This window comes from Eptatretus burgeri, chromosome 16 (genome assembly GCF_056783735.1).
Source record: "Eptatretus burgeri isolate ZD-2024b chromosome 16, Ebu_testis_v1, whole genome shotgun sequence".
Lineage (NCBI taxonomy): Eukaryota > Metazoa > Chordata > Myxini > Myxiniformes > Myxinidae > Eptatretus > Eptatretus burgeri.
Genome location: NC_140976.1, coordinates 37,183,749 through 37,210,218, shown reverse-complemented (window position 1 = coordinate 37,210,218; position 26,470 = coordinate 37,183,749). Strand labels below are relative to the sequence as shown.

Sequence of the window (26,470 nt, the reverse complement as noted above, 5' to 3'; positions counted from 1 at the left end):
GGATGACCTTTATCCTCTGAGTGATCTTGAACGCAAAAATCCAGCATGACATCCCCCCAGTTTATGATTGTCAAACCCAAGGGACATTTTAAGCATTGATGCTAGCCATTAACAAAAAATGCCATCAAAAGTTGGGTTTTTGTTGGCCCTTGGCAGGCAAACTATGAATTAAAGTACCAACAAAAGACTTTATTCTGTGGCTAATTGAACTAGATATTCTGTGGCTAATTGAATTATGTGGCTAGATATCCTTTTGGGTGCCCTCGAGGTGCTGAATGAGGAGTCAGAGCCGCTGGAATTACGGGTTTCTTGGGTCAAAACGAAGATCCAGGCTTTCGATGACTTCTTGGATGCTGCTGTCCTGTCTGTGCCTGTTTGTGGTGAGGATGTTGAGGTCGTGGAGAGATTGACTTACCTTAGCAGTGATATTCATGTCTCTGCTGGCTGTGAGTCAGAGGTCAATATACGTCTGGATCGGGCCTGGGAGTCATGGATTCACTGGATAATGGGGTGTGGTGCTGCCGGTACCTGTGCGGGAGCACGAAAGTCCGAGTCTTCTGGTCCTTGGTGCTTCCAGTCTTGCTCTATGGATGTGAGACTTGGACTCTGACCAAGGATATGAGACAGAGACTTAATTCCTTTGGTACCAGGTCTCTTCGGAGAATCCTTGGCTATCGCTGGTCGGACTTTGTGTCCAACGAGCGGTTGCTGAGAGAGACTCAAATGAGATTTGTTACCTGCATAGTCCATGAGCGTCAGCTGCGGCTGTATGGGCATGTGGCTCGTTTTCCTGATGCTGATCCTGCTCACCAGATTCTCTCAGTGAGGGAGCCTCATGAGTGGAGGAGGCCAATGGGCTGAACATGTGCCTTGTCGTTGCAGCAGGTTGATCGGCATCTCAAGGAGATTGGGATGGACCAGGCATCTGACTGGGGGATGGCCAGACGGAGGCCCCTGGAGTACCGGCGGAAAGTGGACGCAGTGACGTGCTGCTCTTGCGCATGCTCCCATACCTGACCTGACCTAATTGAACTGTTGTCATGAGTCATGTGTTTTTACCTCCACTACCGAAGATGAAGGAGGTTATGTTTTCACCCCCTTGCTGTCTGTTTGTTTGCTGTTTGTGTACAGGATATCTCAAAAAGTTATGAACAGATTTGGATGAAATTTTGTGGACAGGTTCGGTATGTGACAAGGACGAACTGGTTAGATTTTGGTAAAGATCCAGATCCGGATCCGACTACTAGAATTTTTAATGTGATTCTTCACCATTGAGAAATATAGCATGGTATTTCAAAAATGTATTGCGCCCGATATGTTCTCGTGGATCGGGCATTATTACAAGGTGGAGGTATGTGCTCTCACAAGTACCCTACTAGTTGTTCATGTATAGGCTATATTATATGACTATATTGTAAAATACATTACAGATTGTTATCACGATGGTGTAAAAGATCTATTTCAACACGAGGGAAGAGATGCATTGCAGCAGAATGTAACAATAGATTTTGTGAAAGGCATTGATTTCATTTCATTCGTTTCCTACTAAACCAGAGCCCATGTAGTATGTGGATAATAATGAAACTAAAGGCATTGGCTGTGCTTGGTTGTGTCATATGAATAAAAAGTTGGAATAAATAATTAATGCTTACTCTTGTAAATTATGTCTGCTGATGTGGGACTCACATCTCTGACTTAGATATGTCTTGATTATTATTATGATTATTTTTAGCTGGAGTTAAATCTAATTTTTTTTTCTTCACATTTGGACTCAGCTTCAGAATGTAAGGATTGAATTGTTGAGATCCTCTCCAAGAAGAAAAGGACTTGGACTTGAACTTGGGATGCAAAAACTTGCATTCCGAATTGATATGTTGTGACATGAGTCACAAAGGACCCTGTTGCGTCAACCGTGATGATTTCTCAAAATTATGGTGACACAGATGATTGCCACCAAAATGTCCAAAGTATTTCCACTTCAGTGTGAAATTTTTGAAACCTCAAGTCAGGTTATAAGCATTTACATGATGTCTTGGCCTCAACCCATTTACACTGAACACTTTTAATCTGGTGTTCATGTCGGCACACAAAATTTCCACCAAATAACAGTACATTTTGGGGAATTAAATTTGTGGGGTAGAACTTTCTTTGCTATGCTGATGATACCCAGATCTACTTGCCCATTGAACCTGATGACGTGCTTTCTTCCAAAATTTTGAAATTGCCTGTTTCTCTTTAATTCAACAAGCTCAATATTGCTAAAACTACATGCTAGTTCTCATTCCTCATAAAATATTTCAAAATATTTTGGTGGATAAACATCTAAAGATTCAAATTTCAAAGGAATATGAGTCAATGATGGCTTATGTTGGTCGGTTTTCAGCAGACAAGATGAACATTCGCTTTTATCGACTTCTCGTTAATAAAATCCATTATTCATATTTAATTTAATTTGAAATTGAATTGTGCTCTGTGGTTATGTGCATTCATTGTAAGCCTTGCATACTAACCATTAGTATTTCAATATCCATTGGATTTCCTGACTATTTCTGATGATGCACTGAGAAACTTTTCACAAACCAGGACTTCAGAGTTGATGCCTCTTATTTAACCTTCCCTTTCTCTTGCTCTTCCTTTTTGTATTTGTTCTACCTCCCCAGGCATCATGTATGGAGGTGATGGCGGTGCACTCTGGCTCGCGTCTCGCCCTCCTCTCATGCACACTGCCTTGGGTTCAGCGCGCAGGCGCTCCCTCAGCTGTGTTGGAAGTTGTGCCACGGGGCCGGCACGGGGAGTGCGTCTCCTTGCCCCAGTGGCACTGGCCTGCGCTCCTGATGGCTCACTCTACGTGGGGGATTTCAACCTTGTTAGACGTCTCAAGCCCGGAGGCAATGTTTCTTCTGTTCTTGAGCTCAGGTGAGAATACAGAACTATGTGTCCTGAAGGTTCAATCAAGCTTAAGTTTTGAGTTATTTTGCTCTACTTGAGCTTCTTGCATGGACATGTATAAGTTTTTTTGATATCCTTTGGATAGGGACATTGTTTTTTTTATTTTCTGCAAACCCATGAGTAATGAGATGATGTTTTCCAACTCCGTAGTTGGTTTTTCTTTCAAAAAATTATATCAACAGTTGTTTCTTCCATTTTCCTGTAGAATTTCAATTATTTTCATTATCTGTGAAAAACAATCGACCTTTTTTACCTCCGCCACCGAAGGTGAAGGAGGTTACGTTTTCACTCCTTTCTGTCTGTTTGTCTGTTTATCTGTTTGTGTACAGGATATCTCAAAAGGTTGTGGACGGATCCGGATGAAATTTTGGATAGCCAAACCATCTAATGTTCGAGTCTTCTATGTGCTACAGCACAGGTCTTAGACCAAACATGTCTCCGATGGCATAATTTTAGATCATGTCCCTCCTTGCATTTTGTTCATGGATTTATGAAGAAATTGGGTTGATAGCTTGTAAGACAAATTCCAAATCTTATTTATGGCTCCAGTACTGGATCAACTTACTTGCTTGAATAGTGTTTTTATCGCTATACCCATAACCCCACAGCCCCAATGATCTTAATGACCGACCAACTGCAGTCCTATCACATGAACGGCTGGAGTGATTAGACCTTAGCAATTACAAAGCTAAATATACCCACATGTGACATCAGCTTTTTAAACACGGATGGATGTGCACAAATAGTTGAGACTGTAAGTAGGCCATTTAAACAAACATGATGGGAAACTAGTCTTTTATGGTGTTAGAGTCAGTGTCCCTCAGCAGAAAAATAAGGAAGTTCTCTCAACCAATTGGTAACAGGTCTGCTCATGTCATGAGAAAGGAAGTGGAGAAGTTTCTTTCCCAGCTTGACACCTTTATCAACTGGTCCTGATGGCATTAAGTGCTGTAATAATCAGTAACTGTGCTTCAGTCCTATAATACCCTCGCTCCTTTCTCTTTCACAGGTCCGTCTTAGATGAGCAACTTCTTCCTTCTTGTAAAGTTGTAAGCATCACTCTTATGGTAAGAAAGGTTGTAAAACTGATCCCCTCAATTGCAGACATATCAGTCTTCTCCCCATAATGAGCAAAGAGTCCATCATCGCTTCTGACCTCAGACACGATCTCTTCTCTAACTTGCTAATCTCCGACGACCAGTTTGGCTTCCAACCTGCCCATTCCACCTTGGATATAAGGTCATCTTACAAGATATCTCTCGAGCCTTTGATGCTGTCTGGCATCCTGCTCTGATTTCTAAGTTTTTTTTTTTTTTGGTATATTAAGATGCCCTTGCTGAAGTGATTTCCTCTATTAGCAGAAACAGTGTGTGGCCCTTGATGGTGTCCTTCTCCGTGATCTTTCCCTTCAGGTTGGAGTTCCACAAGGCAGTAACTTCGGACATACAGTATTCTTGATCTATGTAAATGATCTCTCCAATTCTCTTGAAAACCAACTTTACCATTTTGCTTATGACTCCATCCTGTGCAGAACAATCCACCATTTGTGAAAGGTCGGCCTCTGATGAATACCTTTTGTCAGACCTCAGCAAGATATGCTGCTGATTAGCTCATTGGAACATAATGTTCAGTGACCGCAAGTCACACGTTCTCACACTCTCTCCACAAGGATCGGCAATCAAACTATGCAATCCACTTCTCTGGACAGACACTGGAAGAGGTACAGTCCCTGTTACTCCTTGGCCTCACTTTCTGCCATAACCTTTGGTGGGAGGATCATATCACCAAACTAGCATCAAAGACCAGCCACCATCTGGGTATTCTCTGCAGAGTTAAGGCATTCCTGAGCTGGAGTGCACACATCAGGGTCTATATTGTAAGACTTTCTTGCAGAGCTTGATGGAATATGGCTCCCCACTATGGGCTGGTGCTCCTGGCTTCCACCTTGCTCTCCTTAAAGCAGCTGAAAACAAGGCCTTCCGAACCATTGTCATCTCAAGGCAGGAGGAGGATTCCCAAAGACTCACTTTCCCACCGGTGGCAGGTTGGTGGGCTCTCGATTTTTATGAAAACCTACATCTGGCCTTGCTCTTCCCCTCCCAGAGCCACTCCAAATCGCAAACGTTCCTCAAGTAAGCCTTCATCTGCTTACCTCCTCAAAGTGCAGGCTGGTTGCCTACCTGCATTCATTTGTTCCCTTATACTCCCGAATGTGAAATCATCTCCCTCCCTATATTTGTTCTCATCTTTCTCATTTCATTCTTTCAAATGAGATACCCATCGCTGCATCATTTGAGAAAATGTTTGGTTGAGAAAATCAATAAAATAACAACTCACCTCTTTTGTTTCCGAGTTGCACTATATTTGATGATTTCTTTCTTTCTGCTTTTTAATCCTCCTTTTGTTTTCTTTCTACTTGTCTTCTTTCTCTAATATTACTCATTTTTCATACAGTGCCTTTTCCGTACTAGCATTGTTTTTAAGGTCTGCAATGTACAACTGTTTTAGTTTGCTCACAGGGTAGTTCAGAGGTTGCTAACTTGCCTTTGAGTTGTCTAGTCTGGGTTTTATTCCTGACCTGACTATGAACTGTCATCATCATGTTTTCCAGCCATTATGTTGCATTGAGGATTATGCAGTCCTTAGGAAAGGACGTTAAGCAACTCTTCTTATCTACTCACATTGGCTGATGGACATTAATGATTCCACAATATTTTTTTGAAGCGTGTAGGCCATCGTGTGCCGTTACTTTGGCAAAATTATTAATTCCTGCCGTAATCTATGGGAAGCACTCACTGCATTGGCAGCGGAGCTCCATCAGGGCTGTTTTTGCATGAATGAAGGAAATTATTTTAATATTATTTCATGATGTTGTTGAAACCTTCAGACAGGGCTATACCTTGCATTATACCTGCGTCCCACAGAAAAACACGGCGACTGCACAAATGGTATATTGTCACAGAGCTGTATCAAAATGATTTTCCTGCCTGCACTTGCTTCCATTCCTTTGTCATAAAGGCTGTGTCCACATCACATCCCACAAACATCTGTTCCAGTGCTCCTCACTCACTCGTTATCTCTCCTTGTTCGACTTTTCCTCTCCCTTCCCCTGCTGCTGTCTCAGGCACAGAGATCTGAGGCACAGGTAAAGCTTCATTCACTCTCTCAACCATTGTTTATCACTTTCTTTTTATCCACCACTCATTTCTACATGGTGCATTGAGGGCTCTTCATTTAATTCCAAAATTGAAATTTGTTTGCTGGGTCATTCTCACATAACTGACAGAATCAGGAGGTGGTAACATTAGAAAATTCTTTGAACAAGATTAAAATTTTCAGGTCCGAATGTGGCAAATGGGACGTAGTTTCATGTGTATTTGATGAAAGCAGCGCTGAATTACCTCTCATTTAGCCGATTTTTCACCGCGATTTCAGTGCTTTATGGCCGTGGAGTCATTATCGTAACGGAAATGAAAGGGCTTGTATATCCGACAATGATGTTTTCGAGAGACGTCAAAGATGCCAAGAATATTCTATCTCCATCGTGTTTATTGAGAAACATAAGAAAAAGTTGTCATCAATAAGAAATCAATATCACCATGTTTGATGAGAAATCGTGGACATCAAGTGCAAAAATAATTCCCGTAACACAAATCATCATGACCGTAATGAAACTAATACGTTAAGGTAATGACGTTACGGTAATGACGTAATGACGAAATGTTAAGGTAATGACGAAATCAACATACAACGCCTCGTCGTGGCCAGACCGGGAAGCAGATATACCATGAATTGTCAAAAGCTTTATCATCTAAAAGCATTCTCTACATTAGTGTACATAATATCTATTGAAATTCAGATGTATGGTCAATGGGGCATGTACGGTAATGAGCAATTGAATAAGCATACTCACCTTGCCAACTTTTGAGGAGTTTTTGCACCCAAACTGCACGACCAAACTTGAAAAAGAATTCTAAAATAGCGGTACAAGAACTGAACGCCACGTCACAATCACTTGACGTGATCGATTAATTGGCTCACAGTTCTAACATTCACCGGTTGGGCGTTTTTGTTACGGTAATGACGAAATTGAGTGACGGGCACCAAATCCACTGTATTGCAAAACTTGTACAGTTTCGGCGGTATTTACACTCTAATACGGAAGATATTGAATTAAGAAGGAACTCTACATGAATTCTCGTAAAATTCGGAGAATTTATTGACCCTTTTTTGGGACATGAACATGGTACTGTGGGTATTGTAACTGCAAAAATTGCATCAGACTGAGAGAACAAATTCATTTTTTCCTATTAATTGTAATTTTATGATCTCAAACGATGGGATTATTTGAATGCTACCCAGGGCAAAAGATATATGGTCCATAACTTCTCCGAAAATGCCTGAAATTTCATGAAATGAGGCCACTTAAAGACATGTGACATCAATCTGTCAATTATGTGAGAATGACCCTGCTTCTTTTCTTTCAGGGCAGAAAGTCATTGTTTTTCTGCCACAAGCACAAGGCATCAAACATTATTTTTCTCCAATCCTGAATAAACGGTCTAGTACCAGCCAAACTCTGTACAGATGTTCGTCCCTTTCCATAGATTTTACAATGGGTATAATCTAGTTTCTATCTAGTTTACATCACACATTTATTTTTTGCGATGGGTGAGTTTCTCTTGTTTTTTAGGAGGAATTGTTCTTGTGTAGGTTGGATTGCCGATAAAATCTGATTTGGCTGGACACATTGTCATTTACAAGAGTAAGTCTGAACAAACTGCACACCTGGATGGTTAAATTGATGAATAAATGTCACCTGTAAATCATTCAAGTCTACTTATAAACAAAAACAAATAACAGAAGACAATGAGTAAGTTATCAGAAATTTTGGAATTGGCAAAAACGACCCAAAAAACAAAAGAGGAAGCGAAGTAGTGTAACTTCACATGGAAAATATATTCTATATTATAGTATAGATACTTTCATGAAAAAGGAATGAAGGAAACAAAAAAGTCCAAATGGAGCAACAAAAAAAGTGAGATAATTTAATTATGGTTAACAAGAAGAATTTTGTGAACAGATGTGACAGTGCTGAGTTATTTCAGTACAGGTAGTAACCATTGACCAGTAAGGTTTAGGCTAAACGAGAATTCAGCATAGAATTAGAAAGAGCAAAAAGAACAAGAAAGACTCAGGAAAAAAAAAACTTTACATCTCGATTACAAAATCAAACTAGAAAGAGCAATCAGAGATTGCAGACCCTCACCAAGACTTTTGTGTGGTGTTTGCGTACTGGTGTGTTATGTAATTAATAATAGACGTAATTAGTACACAATTAATACGTTGTAATGTGGAATTAGTAGACGTACTCACGCTCCAATTGTATGGATTTATAGATATACTTACATTCCAATAGTTTGTAATTAATAGATGTACACACATTTCAATAGTATGTAATTAATAGACGTACTCACATCCCAGTATCATTACCATCTACTATTATCATCAATTATTATTATTAGTATCAATATTATCATTATTATTATCATTATTATCATTATCATAATGTATCATATCATTATCATCATTTTCATTATTATTCTCATAATGTGCCATTGTTCTTATGTATCATTATTAAACGAAAGGAGCACACTGACCCGAGATGTAACATGACAGTGACGTCATGCATGTAAACTATGTCGACACATCACCTCCAAACTAGGATGGCGTCTGTGTGGCACTCAGGTTTTTGCAAACTGAGGTGTACGCCCTTATGGTCATGAATAAATGAAAGCAGAGCCGTCGATCCATATTTCGCCCTTATTATGGACGAGCAGTGTACCCGTCACTGATGAGCTCGTCGACGTCTCACCTCAAATGAGTGTGTGTAAGGGCCCTGTCACACCTTGACGTTTTAGCCAGCAATGGCAACGTATAAAAATGCACGTAAAACGTTGGTGTACGCTGAAGTTTTGAGGTTTTTTTTAACGTTTTGGTCATATTCATAACGAGTTGGTTGTATGCATAACATATTAGTAACATACACAGAACGTTTCGTTCTGTTAAAGATAACTTATACCAACGAATGCTTAGCCTGTTGTCGGCGTTCACAACCTATGCCCAACGATAGTTTAACTTAGTCATAGCGCGCGAACTCGTGGCGTTCTCTGTTAAAAACCTGCCGCACGCCGATTTAAATCATAACCGCCTGAAAATTGGAAGTGTCACAATCACAGTCACACCTTGACTATTTAGCCAGCGTATGCCGACCTATGAAAAATGTGTCTAAAACGCTGGGACACGTCGAATACGGTATGGGTAAGTTGTGTATACGTTAGGAGCACGCTGAAAAACAATGAAGTACGCTGCCATATTCCGTGGTAGGTCTAGTACGTCGTGAAATTTCAAGCATGCTGAAAATTTTACGACGTACTCGACCTATGGCTCACAAGTTCCGCATACGCTGGCATAAGTTCTCGGCACGCTCCGCGATCGTTTACACACGTCGGCCACACTTTACTTGTAAGTTACTCATAAGTCGAAACACGTCAAGGTAATGTTTAGCATACCCGAAACTTAATTTTTAACCTCCGAGTAACCTGCTTTGAACCTATTAGTAGCGTGCTTTGAACCTATGTGTAGCGTGCTTTGAACATATGTGTAACGTATCTCAAACGCACATTGGCGTATGTAGACTAATTTGATTGACGTCTTCCGGACGACCACAAAACTTACTGAACGTGTTTCTAACTTACAGCTACCGTATAATGTCGTATTGGCAGCGTTTAGGGGAATTGGTATATGCAAATGGGCTTCAGAAGAGGAACCCGTCAGTGTTCCAGACTCCATGTTGAGTAGATGTCAATGTCAGTAGCAGTTGCAGTAGTAGTAGTAGTAGTAGTAGTTCGAGAGAATTTAGTGATGTCGATGTTAGTAGTTGTAGTAGTTTTAGTTGGAGAGAATTTAGTGATGTCGATGGTGGTGGTAGTAGTAGCAGTAGTAGTAGTTCTAGAGAATTTAATGATGTCGATGTTAGTAGTAGTAGTAGTCGTAGTACTTTCAAGTAACGTGTTGCAAAGTGTGAACAACGTTCGTGTAGCGTGCTTACAAAACGATACTCATAGGTTAGAAATAAGTTTTGGGTACGCTAAACATTATTACCTCGACGTGTTTCGACTTATGAGTAACTTACAAGTAACGTGTTTCGACGTGTGTCAACGATCGCATAACCTGCCTACAACTTATGGCCAGCGTAGCGGAACGTGTGAGTCAAACGCCGGCATACGTCGTAAAATTTCAAGCATGAAAAAATTTGAGGAAAACTCAAAAGTACGTTTAAAGCCAGCGTACTACGACGTATGGCAGTGTTTTTCAGTGTGCTCTTAACGTATACAAAACGTACCCATAACGTATTCAATGTGTACCAGCGTTTTAGACAAATTTTCACAAATCGGCATACGCTGGCAGTAGGGTAAGAATACTGGTTCTGGCTCACTTTTCCCCATGTAAATGAATGGGGGATTTTCAGCAATGAAATTTTTCTTTTTTTTCCCCTGAAAAAATAAATCCCCTTTTTAGCCCAAGGTATATTTATTTGTCTCCCCTTTTAACCTGGAGCCTGGTGTTGGCTTAGTTGTTAGGGTGGCGGCTTGGGATCCCAGGGTCCTGAGTTCAAATCCCGTTGGCTGCTGAATTAACACCAGGGGGTTGACTCAGCCTGCCATCCTTCCGAGGTCGGCGAAATGAGTGCCAGTGTACTGGTCCCGGTGTATGCCCCGGTTAGAATAGGTGTACCATATCCCTGTGTGTCGTAAGAGGCGACCAGGGTTGGTGTCAGGAAGGGCATCCGGCCATAAAACATTGCCTCAAGAAAAAGCCAAACCCCTGCACAGCAGGGAAAAATGGCTGTAAAAACGGTCATTTTTTATTTCCCCTTTTAACCTAGGGGCTCTCTATTCAAATAACCCATACAACAAGATAAAGATTTGTTAAAGGTGATTCGAAAGAAATATCTGAAACGCCTAAGCCCCGGGACACTCTTTATCAAATAACCAATGCATATTGTTTAGCTCACTCATTGAACCTATAAACATTTGTTCATTCTCAAATTCCTTCAATAGTTTAATTTTCTTTGCACAATAATCCCCATCTAAAATATTGAAAAACAAAACATTTGAATCTTTATATTTTTTAAGATACCCCTTTTGTGCCATTACGAAATGATAAACTTCTCTTAATGATCTCATCTGACCACCTCCTGAGTTGCATATCATTTTGATATTGTAGTAAATTATTTTTCCATTGTTCAATTGATAACCATCAAATTTTTCAGTCCATTCAAACATATTTATTATTTTCTTTACATCCTCTAACTTATTGGTTTTTAAATTGATTCGCATATTTGTTTTATTTACCTTTGTTTTAGATATTTTTTCAATAAGACTTATTTGATATTTTTCACATTCATTATGTTTTCCATTTATATACCAAGACTGAGATTTTCTCCACTCTTTAGTTTGACTAATACTTGGTTCGACCATTTATATATTGTGAAAAACGCGGCGGAAGCCCTTAAAAACCCTAACCCATCTTCCCATCGTTAAAACTTGTGTCCATATGGAACACAATCTATTCTATTCACTCTATCATACAATACCCATATGGAACACAATCTATTTTATACACTCTATCATACAATATCCATATGGAACACAATCTATTCCATTATCTAAAATAAATCTCTTATCATCAAAGGCTCCTAATGCCTTTTTATTTACTTCTTCACTATATATCTTATGTTTATAACTTCTTATTGTATTCATTTTCCTATATTCTTCTTTCTTATTCATCAAACAATTATAATAATTTCTAAAAGTTATTGATTTCTTTATTACATATTTCTTTATTCACTTTAACCTTTTATCAATCTGATCACCATACTTATAAGCATATGCCTTTGCTCTCAATCCAATAAACTCACTCATTACTTTTCCACCCAACTCATCCTTAAACTTACCAATAACCTTTTCATTCTTTTTTGAAAATAACTCACTCTTCTTACTAAAATTACTTGTATCATATACTCCAATGTTTTTCTTCATATCCTTATAAACATCGTCAGTTTTTATATCTAGAATAAAACTATCGGTGTCCATATACAACAATGAAGCATTTTCACCATACTCTTTCTTTAAATCATTATACAAATAATCATACATCAATATCTTTGATAAATCAAGAACTGCTGTTCCAATATAAATTGGTTTATCCATGACAATACTTTCCTTTTTCATATGAATAGCAGAAAAGTTCTCTGAAAAAACCTCTTCTCTCTCAAAACTTGGTTTATTTATCAATCTAGAAGCTTCTTTCCAAGATGTTGCAAATCTAATGTTTTGCCTGTTTCTAACATTCTCCATTGTCTTTCCAAAGACAGCATTATTCATCAATTTATAGAATTCCCCTTCAAATTTTACTTTTGTATTTGTTCTCATATCTGTATTGAATTTAATATACTTTTTCATCCAAGGACTTTGTTTAAATTTTAAAACTCTATGAATTTTAGCTACTCTCAACCCAGCAGATAAATATTGTCTCAAGTTCCTTTGATGCAAAACATATCCCTCTTTATCATAGAATGTTGTTAATAACTTTTCTGTTGATTTGCCTTTAATATTAAAACTTTTATGATAATCACTGAACCATTCTTTCTTTGGGGTTTCTTTCTCACATGCAAAAGGAAGGTCTTTATGCTTATTATGAAGATCACTCGGGTACTTCAAATCAACTTCAAAATAATAACCTTCTTCTTTGTCATTCAATTTCTCTTGAGAAGAAATAACAATATTCATCAAAGCCTTTTCATAATCCTTTTCTTCCACCCACTCTAATTTACCATAAGGCAGAGATTGAGACATTGCCCATCCATACAAATTATTAGCATCAAAGTACATCAAATAATTACTATCTTTTTCACTCTCATAATTTGGAAGATATTTATTATTTGCTTTAGCATATCTTTTTGAACATACTTGTGATATTCCACCTCTCTTAGACTTCTCAATCATCAAAAGCATATCTACATCACTGACTAAATCTATATCTTGTTTTGTCATTTTCAACATTGCACTCCAAGCTAAACCAGGAGCTGTGAAATAGTGGGCAGGATCTAATCCATAACAATTTTTATTATGACAGAGTGATCTAAAAGCTTCAAACACATCAGCTAACAATAAAACATCTGTTTTTAGATACAAATCATGATATTCTCCAAGGTTCTTTATCTTAAATATTTTCCAAATTTCTTGTGCGTGTTTATATTCCTTATCACTTATCTCTTCTTCATAAAGGTTATTATAGAAACTTTCTTTTGAAGGAAGTTGTGTTTCTTTAAATCTCATGAATGAATCCATATAACCATAAGGATAAATTCCCTTACTTGTAAGAATTTTCTCTTTACTTTGAATTTCATTCCTTGTTTCAATTTCCTCTCTAGTTAGAATTCCTTCTTTAATCAGAATTTCATCTATAATCAGAATTTCCTCTTTAGTTAGAATTTCATTCTTTGTTCGAATTTTCTGTATAATTAGAATTTCATCTTCAGTAAGAATTTCTTCATTCATTTCCTCATTAATTAGAATTTCCTCTTTACTTTGAATTCTCTCTTTAATCTGAATTTCCTCTTTAGTTAGAATTTCCTCTTTTGGAAAGAATTAATTAAGATTTGGAAAAGAGCCCGTGGAGCTTAGATTTGATGCGAGGTTGGCTAGTGGTGTTCCCATAAACTTGTAAGAATCAAGAAACCGAATACGAGTTATAGGTTTTGTGAATATCATTTTTGTAAATGAAATATACTTTTGACTTGTGTTTGTTATGGCAGAAACATTCCCTGGTGTTTTTGAAAGTTCATTTATAAATAGATGTGTATCATAGTTGGCGCTGTTGTGAAGAAAGACTGGAATAAAAGAAGGTAATTTATAATTAAGATTACAACAGGAATGAGCGGGGCCTCTATATTTACCAGTAAGATGGCAATGATCCCTAACTTTAGACTCCTCAATTTCCTCCTCACAAATATGACAGATATTGTTCTTTCTAAATTCTAATTTTTCTTCTATGGTTAATTTCATCGGTTCATTTGTTTCTTTCATTAATTTACTTAGTCTTATACAATCCTTTTCTAATCGTTTTACAAACTCTTGTGAAGCATTTTTTCCACTATACTGTTCAAGTTTATTATACTTTTCTCCAACAGATGATTTGATATAATAACAGAAACCACAAGGAATATGTTTTTGATATTTATTTGTATATGGTTCTTTTGGATTAGGAGAAGCAGTATTTATCTTTTTAAGGATACATTCAAAATCAGCGTATATCACAAATGGGTGCATGATATATTTATTATAATCTTCAAAAGAAATCTTTTCACCAGGTTTAGGCATTGTAATTACAGCTGATTTATGATTACTACAATATTTTGAATGTTGTTCTAATCGTTCTTTTGTATGAAATGAATTAAGACATCGCTTACAAGGATATATTTTGTTTGCTGTTCTGAATACCTGAGAAGAGATTAATCTTGATAAATTATTGATGTATGTGTAATGTGAATTATTTCCAACACTAAAATATAAAAGATCAATGTGTGTTTCTTCATTTTTAAAGTTGTTTGAAATTTTTAATATTTGAACTTTGTTTGTATCCGTTAATCCATATACATTAATAGAAAGATTATTCTTTTTCTCAAATTTAGGAATATCTGTTAGTGGCATTGGGAAATTAAAATCTTTAATGTCCAAGGTATTCTCATATTTCATATATTGTTTTACTCTTTCTGAATTACATTTTGGTGGATGTAAGTGAGCAAGAACAGACCAGAGAAAACATTTATTATCATTATTCTTAATATTAACAACTGCCTTCTTTCGTTTTATTTCTTTTGGTAATTCAATATAAGAAGAAGCTTTAAGAGGGTTTGATTTTAGAATGTGTACATCTAAAAAGATGATTTTTTAATATTGAATCCACTTCCTACCACTGTATTATCAACATCCTCCTCTTGTCTTGATAGTTCTTCATAAACCCCACTATTCAAAAAATCTTGAAATGATGTTATAAAATGAAGATCTGTCCTCATATAAGGAGTTTGTTCTTCATCTTGTCTTTTCATATTCATTTTCACTCCCATATAAAACTTTAAAGTTTTCATTTCTTTTAATGTTTTTCTACTAAATTTTTCAACATCAGGTTTCACTATTTCAATTGATTCAATTATTGATGATGGACCGGGTTCTCCAAATTGAAAAATCCTTATTTTTATATGCCCTTTAAATGCCCCATCAGTGTTTTCAATATAATAGTCTCCCTTTACTTTAAACTCATTTTTCTTGTGTTTTTGTGATTGAAGATGCCTATTATAACTACTCTTCAAAACATCCTTTGAGCAGGTATCACAATGTTTTCTTTCCAACTCAAGAGGGGATATTTTGTGAAATAGATTAAATGTGTGTTTGTTGGTTCGGAGGTGTTTTCTATAATGTTTATATTCGTGATTACAAACATCACAGTATGTTGTATTCACCATATTTATATAATAAAACTTTGCTTAAACTAAAAATTTCTTGATGAAAATTTCGTTTATTTTACAGGTGAATCTGTGCTTAAACTAAAATTTTCTTGATGAAAATTTCGTTTATTTTACAGGTGAATCTGTGCTTAAACTAAAATTTTCTTGGTGAAAATTTCGTTTATTTTACAGGTGAATCTGTGCTTAAACTAAAATTTTCTTGATGAAAATTTCGTTTATTTTACAGGTGAATCTGTGCTTAAACTAAAATTTTCTTGATGAAAATTTCGTTTATTTTACAGGTGAATCTGTGCTTAAAACCATTTTATCCTCCAACTTTTTCACTTAATAAATACAATGTTTCAAGACACAAAAGACAAGTTTCAATCAATCTCTTCATTTGTTAAAGATGCTGAGAAATATGTCAAGGATGTAAAATTGAACAAAGATAAATATAACAACTATTGGATAAAAACAATTATGGTGGATATGATGAGTTCTTCAATTTACTTCAGTGGAAGGGCTTTTAGTATACCTGGAAGAACATCAATTAAGGTATCTCTAACAAAAGTTTCTCCTCTCCTTCTGGCAATATATTCAAAACTAGAAAAAGCAATGAAACAAGAAAAGGTATCAAAAAATAAAAACCTTATGGATGAAGCTTTAGAAAGAAAAGATAAGACCATCTGTAATATGCAAGGAGAAATTTGTATTTTTTTCAACAACCCTAAAGATATAAATCCTGATGAAATAAAGGATGTTAATATATCAGGTGAAATGACATTTCGTTCAATTGTAGTTAAGGATCATTTTAAAATTACCTTTAATATAAAAAATGTAGCAGTTGAATCTGTTAATGAAAAAATGTATATCGATATCGATGGTAATGCTTTTTCTACTAATTAAATGAGCCAATATTCAACTGAAGATTTTGAAGATTATGAGAGTGATTATGATACCGAGAGTTTGCATTCAAACGATAGTTATGACACCGAGAGTTTGTGTTCAAATGATAGTTATGAAAGTATAGATGATTCTGAAAGTATCGAAGATGATATCGAAGATGAATTTCAGTTTAAGTAAAGTTTTACTTTATAAATATGAATAGTTTACTCGATTTTGAGCCTCTTGAATTCCATGATTCTCCATATGACAAATTTGAGAATTGTCCTGCGTGTGAAAGACGGGGATTAAACACAGAGTCAAAAGCCTATAAACAATGTATATTCTGTGATTATCTTCTAATTAATGATAATCAAAAATATAAAAAGGAAAATAATTCTTTTAGATTTACACCAAAAATGAATTACTTTACAAGATTGATTCGAGAAATGAATGTAAAGAACGAGGGTGAGAACACACCTTTCCTTACAAGGGAAGAAACTGAACGTATTAGAGAAATGTTCAAAGGATTGTTGTTATATCTTATTCATGGATGTGATTTTCAGGGAAATATCAACACAAGATATTGCATAAATAAAATAATGGATTATCTTGAAATTAAACCTGAACTTAGGATAAAATATAGAATTTCGAAAAAGCCAAGAATAAATTAAATAACCTGTTTTCCAAATATATAAATGAATGATTTTTTACCTATTTGGGAAAATAAGATAAAATTTGACAACCATAAAAATCTCCCAAATTCATTAAGATGCCTCATAGTTGGTTCAAGTGGATGTGGAAAAACCTGCTTACTTTTAAAGATGCTCCTCACTCCCAACTTTTTAGATTATGATAATTTAATAATTTTCACAAAGTCGAGTTTTCAACCAGAGTATCAACTACTCTCACAAGGTTTTAATGCTGGTCTTCAAAAGAAGATATAATCGGTTTATTTAAACTTCAAAAAAACCTAAATGATTTTAACATTGAAGATATAATACAACTATTTTGTGATACACAGAGATGTAAAAAGAAATCAAAACCGATAACTTGTATTCTGAGTGATAATACGGATGATATACCGTCTCCCCAAGATTTGGATAAATCCAAAAAGAACCTCGTTATCTTTGATGATTGTGTTAATGAGAGAAACCAAACGGTAATGGACAGCTACTACACAAGAGGGAGACATTCTTCTTGTAATTGTATTTATCTTAGTCAATCGTACTTTCAGCTTCCTCGTCGTTCCATCAGAAACAATGCTAATACTTTTATTTTATTCAAGTTAAATTCAATAGATATAAACAATTTTTGGAGAGACAATTGTTCTACATTATGTAGTAAAAAGGAATTTGGGGATTACATGAAACACACGACTGAAAAATATAAATATATTGTTGTGAAACAAGATGAGATATTAAATGATATTTTTCAATAAATAAATGGATGCGAAAGAAAGAGCAAGAAGATTTAGGGAACATCAAGAGTTGGTTTCAAAAGTTGTAAAACAGCAGGAAGACATAAAGAAGAAACGCAGACAGAAACTAACGGGCGAAGAAGCATTTGAAAGAAAACAAGAGAAATTTTTTAAACCACTTTTAAAAACTTCCCAAGGAAAAATGAAAGATGTTTCCACATTTCCCACGGTAGAATATACTCCTAAAAAACTTCAAATGTTAAAAGATTTCAGTCAAATGACGGAGGAAGAATTAGAGCATTTAGGAGAATTAGAATATGATGATGAAGGTTTATTTCAACAACTGGAAGAGATTAATCGACCCCCTGATTATATTGTGAATGCTCTTCAAAACAATGAATATTCAGCGGATTCAAAAACCAAAGCAGGACTCATTCCAACAGAACAATCAGCAATATTTCATCTTGTTCAAGAAAAGGTATTGATATTTAATGATGAATTAAGGTTCTTGGGTTCTGCTCAACCCCCTGTTAAACTAACTCCAAGATTAATGTTTCTTCTCACAAAAGATGGAAGATTAGGTTCAACTGTGAGGGATGAATCAAAGTATATTGATAAACCATTGGATATGGAAAATAATGATGATAGAGTATATATTGATCTGCTGAACACTCTAAATTATAAGGTTATTCTTTCTGGTAAAAGTAGGAAGAATGAGAAGGAGAAACACATTATTCAGGCTTTAAGTATCCTTGGTTCAGGTGTTAGTTTTCTTCCAAATGACCCATCGCAATTAGTTAATAGACTGTTATTGTTGTTAGGCAGTAAGAAGGCTGGAAATAACAATTGTTTTAATGAAGCATCAGCCATTTTAGACGAGTTGATGAACATGAAAATAATTAATAAATATCAATATAAAGACATTTTATCTCATATTAAATAAGATGAGAAGCACAATCCTTAGTTTCAATTTCACAACAAGCGACCACACATCTTCATTCCCATACCCACTACAACTTGACACAACAAAAGAATATGAGGCATCTTTATTGTCCATGGAAACTTATAATACCTTATTTAATATAACCGAGAAAAATGACAAGTTTAGTTATAATCCAGGAAGTGGATACAAAACGATAACAGTCTCACCCGGAGCATATGAGATTTCTCAAATATCTTCCGAAATTGCTCGTCTTATGAAAGAACAGGGTGATGAACCAAAAAATATTGTTATAAACATTCAAAAACATACTTCAAAATCAACGATTAAAGTTAAAAATAACTACAAGGTTGATTTCACAATTGATAATTCATTTAGAGAGTTATTGGGTTTCTCCTCAAAAAGATTGAAACTAATGGGACGTTTTACAGTGATAATGTCATTCAAATATCCTCAGGAATAAATTCGGTGTTAATTCACTGTGATTTGATTGATGGTGCTTATAATGATGGGAAAAAACAAATACAATATTTTCATTCAGCGCATACTCAACCCCAATTGGTTATAAATTCAATATGGAACCCAAAAATTTGGTTTATCTACCTGTGTCAGGAAAAACCATACACAGAGTAAATTTTAGGATAACCGACCAAGATAATCGTGTGATTTCTTTTAATGGAGAAGTTATATCCATCAGAATTCACCTACGTGAAGTTTTCCAATAAATAAATACGATGGTTATTGTGAGGAAACACGAGTTGGGAAAATATAAAATAATTACAGGGGATGGGATGTTCCTTTCCCCATACTACAAGGGTGAAGGTATGTATCTTGGTAGAGGATACTATAAACCTAAGAGACAAAGGGGTGTTGGGCATCAATTTAGAGGAGATGGGATAATTGATACTCTCATGGGTATTGGTTCAACTATTCTTAAACATAAAGATCTAATTGGTTCAACTGCTTCTGCTGTGGGAAATGTTGCAGGTGCTGTAAAGAGTATAAAAGATGCCCAGAAGGAATCTCATAAATTACAAGCAATAAAAGAAATTAAGAAAGGCAAAACTCAGTTGTCCCCCAAGAACGACAGAAAATAATTCAAATACTTGGATCAGGGTTTCAAAAGTTTTAACATCTTTTTTTCCTAAATAAATACAAGTATGGAAGCAATTGATAGTATCTATGATTTGGATGATACTATTATTATCTCAAACTCCACTAAAAAGAAGATTACTTCAAGGTAAATGCAATAACTGGAACAGACTGGAATACGAATGGTACAAAAAGTTTTGAAATAAATAATCAACAAACCTATTTGAATCTCTCCGAAAGTTTCTTGTTGTGTAAATTTAAATTCACTAAGGCTGGGAATAACACAAACGCTACACTTGTAAATGATTTCTTCTGGAAAATGTTTGATAGTGTGCGTTTGTATATTGGAACACAAGAAGTTGAAGCGGTTGATTATGTCTCTGCTGTATCTGAAATGATAAAATTTACACTCTATACATTCAGTGATAGAATGGGAAAGGGGTCTGTCAAAGGTTTTATTCCTGATATGTCAACGGGAACAAACACAGACCCTGGGTATACTCAAAGGAAAGGAATGTATAATGATGATACAAAAGCAGAAAATAGTTTTACTGTGGCAGTTCCTCTTAAAGGTATATTTGGATTTTGTGATCATGATAAAGTTCTGTATGGCCTTAAAATTAGATTTCAACTACAAAGGAATGATAATGAAAATCGATTGCTTTTTGGTGTTGGTAGTGCTTTTGGTGATCAGAATAAATTTGTAATTGAGGAAATGAGTTGGTATATCAGTGAATATACTCCTAATCTTAAAACAGAAGAGATGTTGAATCGAAGACTTAACTCAAAGAAACCACTCAGTGTATCATACCTCAAAAGAAGATGTCAACACGTTAAACTCAATCAAACTACTTACACGTGGAATTTGGGTGTTCTGGAAGGAAAGCCACGATATCTGTGGATCATTTTTAAAAAGCCAGATGGTGATACTGCGACTGATAAGAATAATGCATTGAGTGATAATGCTAAGGTGAAACAACTTCGCGTTTCTCTAGATGGAACATTTTACCCACGAGATAGATTGGAAATTAATTGGGAAAAAAATGATTTTGCTGAAGCATACAAGTCTTACCAAAAGGTGTGTGAAAGTAATGGAAATAAAGAACCTATTTTGGATATGACAGCATTTAAAAGTTTGTATACAATCTATGCATTTGACCTGGGCGCTCAAAAGGAAACTATAAAGTCTAATCGAGTGGATACTTCCCTATACATTGAAAGAGGAGAGAGTGAAGAAGTTGATACATATTGTTTGCTTTTGGAAGAAACAGAATTGCAGATTAATACAGATAATGGTGTGATGATTAGTCTCACATAATTTTTTGTTAAATAAATGAGTGGCAAAGTACCAACTGGGGTATATGTTAATCAAATCAATCTTCATAAACTATCATCTTGTGTTCAAAATCAAAAGCCTTGTACGATTAACGTTAATACAATTCAGAGAAAAGGAGCAGTAAGAATTGATGTTTTTCTCACAAGAGAACAGGTTAAAATCTTGAATGACACTGGCTCACTTAAAATTAAAATGACAAAACCAATGTTGAAAAAATATTCAATAAGAGAGACGAGTGGAGGATTTCTCCCATTTCTAATTCCTTTATTTGCTGGTTTAAGTGCGGTTGGAGCATTGACGGGTGGTATTTCAACAGCGGTGAAAACTGCCAACGAAAGGAAGGCTCAACTCCAGGCTCAAAAAGAATTGGAAAGACATAACAAAGAGTTGGAGAAACAAATTAGTGGAAGTGGTGTAATTGTCGATTTTGCTGAAAAACTTGAAGGTCTGCCTGATAAAGCGAGATTGCTAGTTGGAGATATGCTTTCTTCTATAGCACAAGCAGGTGTAAAATTAACGAAAAGAGGTAATGGATTATATCTTTCTAATAAATAAATGAGCATTGATGAGTGGTTGAAAGAATTTGGAAAGAATACAACATCAAATTTACAACTTGTCAAATATTGTAAGAAATTAAAAATTCATAATGTGGTTATTTGTATGAGAGATGAATTAACAAATGTGCCGAAACATACAAAGAATATTATTATGAACTTAGAAGATAATAATGGGAACGGTTCTCATTGGGTTTGTATTTTTAATAGTCAAGACAAATATTATTTTGATAGTTTTGGTCTTCCACCACCTGTTGAAGTCATAAAATTCTTACAGAATGGTGTTTATCAAACATTTCAAGTCCAAGAATTAAATTCCAAGTGTTGTGGCCAATTATGCCTATATGTGTTATTTCAACTCAACAAAAATAAAAAATTTTATGATATTATTTTTAATCTAATATAAATGACTTATGTTGGTAAAGATGGTTCTATCTTTGGTGTATCTCAAGAACTGGATATTGACTTATCAAATTATTACACAAAGGCACAGGCTGAACGACATAAATATAATATAACCAAAAATATTAACATGAAAAATGCTTATAAATTAAAAAATTATCCAAGCCCGACTGACGCGAATGACTTGGTGAGATTAAGCGATTTATCACAATATATATCCTTAAATAAAACAGCCGTGTATTCCAAAGATACAGAAGTGTTGATATTATCTCCAGGTCATACAGAATTCACAGTTCGAATTAAAATAAATTTTTATAAAGAAGGGCGTATCGTTTGTATGAGAATAGAACAATGGGGGTATGATATGAATGATTTAGGGTATAATTGGTCATTTAAAATTAACTTAAATTAAAAAATTAAATTTTTGTCAGGTCAGGTTCGATCTGTGACCTGCTACAGGTACCATGTAAACCTGTACTAACCTGTTCCATGGTCGGGTTGTCGGCGACTAAACCGTCTCCCCCACCAGGTTTTCTGGTGAGGAGGGTGTTTGGATATGGACACCCAGCAGGATTAAAAACAAAACCTGTCAAAGGGCGGAGGAGCTCCTTGTGAGCCAACGGCCATCCATATCTAGTGCCCAACTGTGTCTGCGGACGTCCTCCTGCAGTTGGGTTACTTCTTATTAGGAGGTTGGTGGCAGGATTTGCACTCCAGCCACCGTAAAACGCTTCATTCCGCAAAACGCAAAAACGCAAAAAAATCTGAAAACCCACTCCGTGGGAGTACCTCCTGTGCAGCTTCCCTTCGCAGGGCAGCTCACCGGATGATGGGATTGGGGCAAAGCCTTCGGGACCCCCAATCTTTGATAGGAGGGAAACCACGGGGTAACATCCCTGGGTCAGATTGCGGGAGAGTGTGTCGGAGTGGTGCTGAGGTGTCGTCCACCAGACGGCGGTCTCCTTGGGTTAACCTGAGGCGGTCCCTTCGGGTGGGTGCCTGGAATGTCCTATCCCTAAGAGAGGATGATCACCTGTCTCTGTTATCATCTGAGCTCAAGCGTTTGGACATCGGGATTGCAGCTCTCTCTGAGGTTCGGAGACCGGATTGCGGCGAGATAATGGTGGGTGGTTACACCTACTATTGGTCTGGTCGCTCTGATGGTTACCATACCCAAGGAGTTGCTGTAGCTGTGTCCAATAAGCTGACCCCAATGATAATTGAGGTAACACCGGTCAACGAGCGTATTATGAGATTAAGGATTCGTCACTCCTTAGGTGTCATTTCCCTGGTCTCTATTTATGCTCCGACTGAGGCGAGTGATCTTACCGTGAAGGACACATTCTACGCCACACTCGAGTCTGTGGTTGATCAGTGCCCCAGACGAGATACACTTCTAGTCTTGGGGGATTTCAATGCATCGACTGGAACTGATAGGGATGGTTATGAGGTGTGTGTTGGTCCCCATGGGTCAGGAACTATGAACCAGAATAGCACTAAGTTCCTTGACTTTGCAAGAAGTCATGGACTTAGGGTGGCTGGTTCATGGTTTCAGCGCCCGCAAGCTCATCGCTGGACTTGGTATTCCAACGCTGGCGGTGTGGCAAAGGAGATTGACCATGTCCTCATTGACGGTCGTTGGAGGATGATCCAGAACTGCAGGGTCTACCGGAGTGCTCAGTTCCTCAATACTGACCACAGGCTTGTTGTAGCAACTCTAAAGCTGCACCTTAAATCCTGGAGAATGGTACCATCCCAGCCTAGGCTGGATGTTGCCAAGCTCAGGGATGAGAGAGTAGCTGAGGAGTTTGCGAACAGGCTGAGTGGACACTTGGGGGTCTGGGTGCTTTGGGGGGTCCTGAAGAGTTGTGGAGCACCTTCAAGACCACCGTCCTTGATGTTGCCGGTGGATGCCTTGGAGTTCACCGCAGGGCAAAGAAGAATTTTGTCTCTCAAGGGACACTGGATACCATTGACCAGAGTCGCAGGGCCAGGCTGAATGGCAGAGCTGAGCTGTTCAGGGAGCTGAGGCGTAAAACTGTACGTGCACTGAGGGTGGACAAGGAGGCCTATGTGCGAGGAATCTGTGAGGGGGTAGAGCATCACCTGTGGACAGGTGATTCTCGTCCCGCTTACAGGGGAATTCGCGCATTACGTTCATCCAAGCCCATCCCTCGGAGCACTGCAGTTCGAGCAGAGAGTGGTAGGCTCTTGACAGAGGAGTCTGAAGTGAAGGCCCGCTGGGCTGGTTACTTTGAGCGGTTGTACCAGGCTGATCCCCCAGCTGTCGAGTTGGACGTCAAGGGTGTTACAATACCTGTTGCTGACCCTCGAATCAACTGTGGTCCACCATCGCTTGTGGATACACGGGCTGCGGTGAACCAGTTGAAACGGGGCAAAGCTCCAGGGATCTGTGGCATCCATGCCGAACTTCTCAAGGCTGGTGGAAATGCTGCACTCGCGTCGTTGCATGCAGTTTTGTGCTCTGCCTGGAACACAGGCATCATCCCAACTGACTGGAAGAGGGGCCTTGTTGTCCCTCTCTGGAAAGGGAAGGGTGATCGCCAAGACTGCAACAACTACCGAGGGGTGACGCTGCTCTCAGTGCCGGGCAAGGTCTTTGCTCGGATAATTCTTGATAGGGTTCGCCACCATCTGCTTGAGCACCAGCGTCCAGAGCAGTCAGGCTTTACACCAAAGAGGTCAACGATTAACCGTATCCTTGCACTTCGTGTCCTCACCGAACGCAGACGAGAGTTTCGGCAGGGGCTGCTTGCAGCCTATGTTGATCTCTGTAAAGCGTTCGATTCAGTGAATCGGGATGTCCTCTGGAGGATTCTTGGTCTTCGTGGGGTGCCACCAAAACTGATCGATCTGATGTCTGAACTCTACTCTGGTACTGAGAGTGCTGTGAAGTGTGGTGGTACCATCTCTGACTTATTTCCAGTTGTTACTGGAGTTCGTCAGGGGTGTGTACTTGCCCCCACACTTTTCAGCACTTGTATGGACTGGATTTTTGGGAGGATGTCGGAGAGATCAAGTTGCGGTGCATCGTTTGGCAATGTCAAGATCTCGGACCTTGATTTTGCAGATGATGCAGTCATCTTTGCGGAGACTTTAGACATCCTCTTGGGGGCCCTCGAGGTGCTGAATGAGGAGTCGGAGCCGTTGGGATTACGGATTTCTTGGGTCAAAACAAAGATCCAGGCTTTCGGTGACATCTTGGATGCTGCTGTCCTGTCTGTGTCTGTTTGTGGTGAGGATGTTGAGGTCGTGGATAGATTCACTTACCTTGGCAGTGATATTCATGTCTCCGCAGGTTGTGAGCCGGAGGTCAATAGACGTCTGGGTCGGGCCTGGGGAGTCATGGATTCACTGGATCATGGGGTGTGGCGCTGCCGGTACCTGTGCGGGAGGACGAAAGTCCGAGTCTTCAGGTCCTTGGTACTTCCAGTCTTGCTCTATGGGTGCGAGACTTGGACTTTGACCAAGGATCTGAGACGGAGACTTAATTCCTTTGGTACCAGGTCTCTTCGGAGAATCCTTGGCTATCGCTGGTCGGATTTTGTGTCCAACGAGCGGTTGCTGAGAGAGACTCGGATGAGATTTGTTACCTGCATAGTCCGTGAGCGTCAGCTGCGGCTGTATGGACATGTGGCTCATTTTCCTGACGCTGATCCTGCTCACCAGATTCTCTCAGCGAGGGAGTCTCATGAGTGGAGGAGGCCAGTGGGCCGACCACGTGCCTCATGGTTGCAGCAGGTTGACCATCATCTCAAGGAGATGGGGATGGGCCTGGCATCTGCCTGGGGGATGGCCAGACGGAGGCCCCTGGAGTACCGGCGGAAAGTGGACGCAGCGACGCGCTGTTCTGGCACATGCTCCCATACCTGACCTGACCTGAAAATTAACCTCGAAGACCTGGAACAATTAAATCAGTCTCGTAAGGAAGAATATTATCCACTTGGTATCGAGAATGAGTTTTGTGGGGCTACGATTAGTAAACAACAAATAAAAGAATTTAATAAGGGTAAATATAATAATGGTTTTGCCCTTGTTTATCTCATGAAAACAGAAAAAACAGGATTATATATAATAAGTAAGGAAATACAAAATGATTTAACTATGGGAAGATGGGGAGGTGTTTCGTGCCATAATATTGTTCTAACATATATTTCTAATACATAAATGACAGCAAGAAGGCTTCAAGAAAATTATCATTTCTGTGTCCAAGCATACCTTCAAGAAAAGGGTATTCGGTATTTTAATAAATATGTTCTACAACATAAGAATGAGGTATTTTCAATAAAAGATTGGCATTATG

General features: G+C 37.7%; 1 protein-coding gene across 7 annotated transcripts in view; it reads left to right on the top strand.

Annotated features, from left to right (window-relative positions):
• Positions 1 to 26,470, top strand: part of LOC147010865 (teneurin-3-like) — a 307,484-nt gene that overhangs the window by 174,368 nt on the left and 106,646 nt on the right. For 6 of the 7 annotated variants that reach the window (XM_085860654.1, XM_085860652.1, XM_085860653.1 and 3 more), the window contains exons 20-21: positions 2,661 to 2,916; positions 6,074 to 6,094. In XM_085860654.1, the coding sequence (XP_085716780.1) occupies positions 2,661 to 2,916; positions 6,074 to 6,094 (277 nt within the window). The remainder of the gene's footprint in view (positions 1 to 2,660; positions 2,917 to 6,073; positions 6,095 to 26,470) is intronic. The other variant, XM_085860649.1, reaches the window with a different exon arrangement.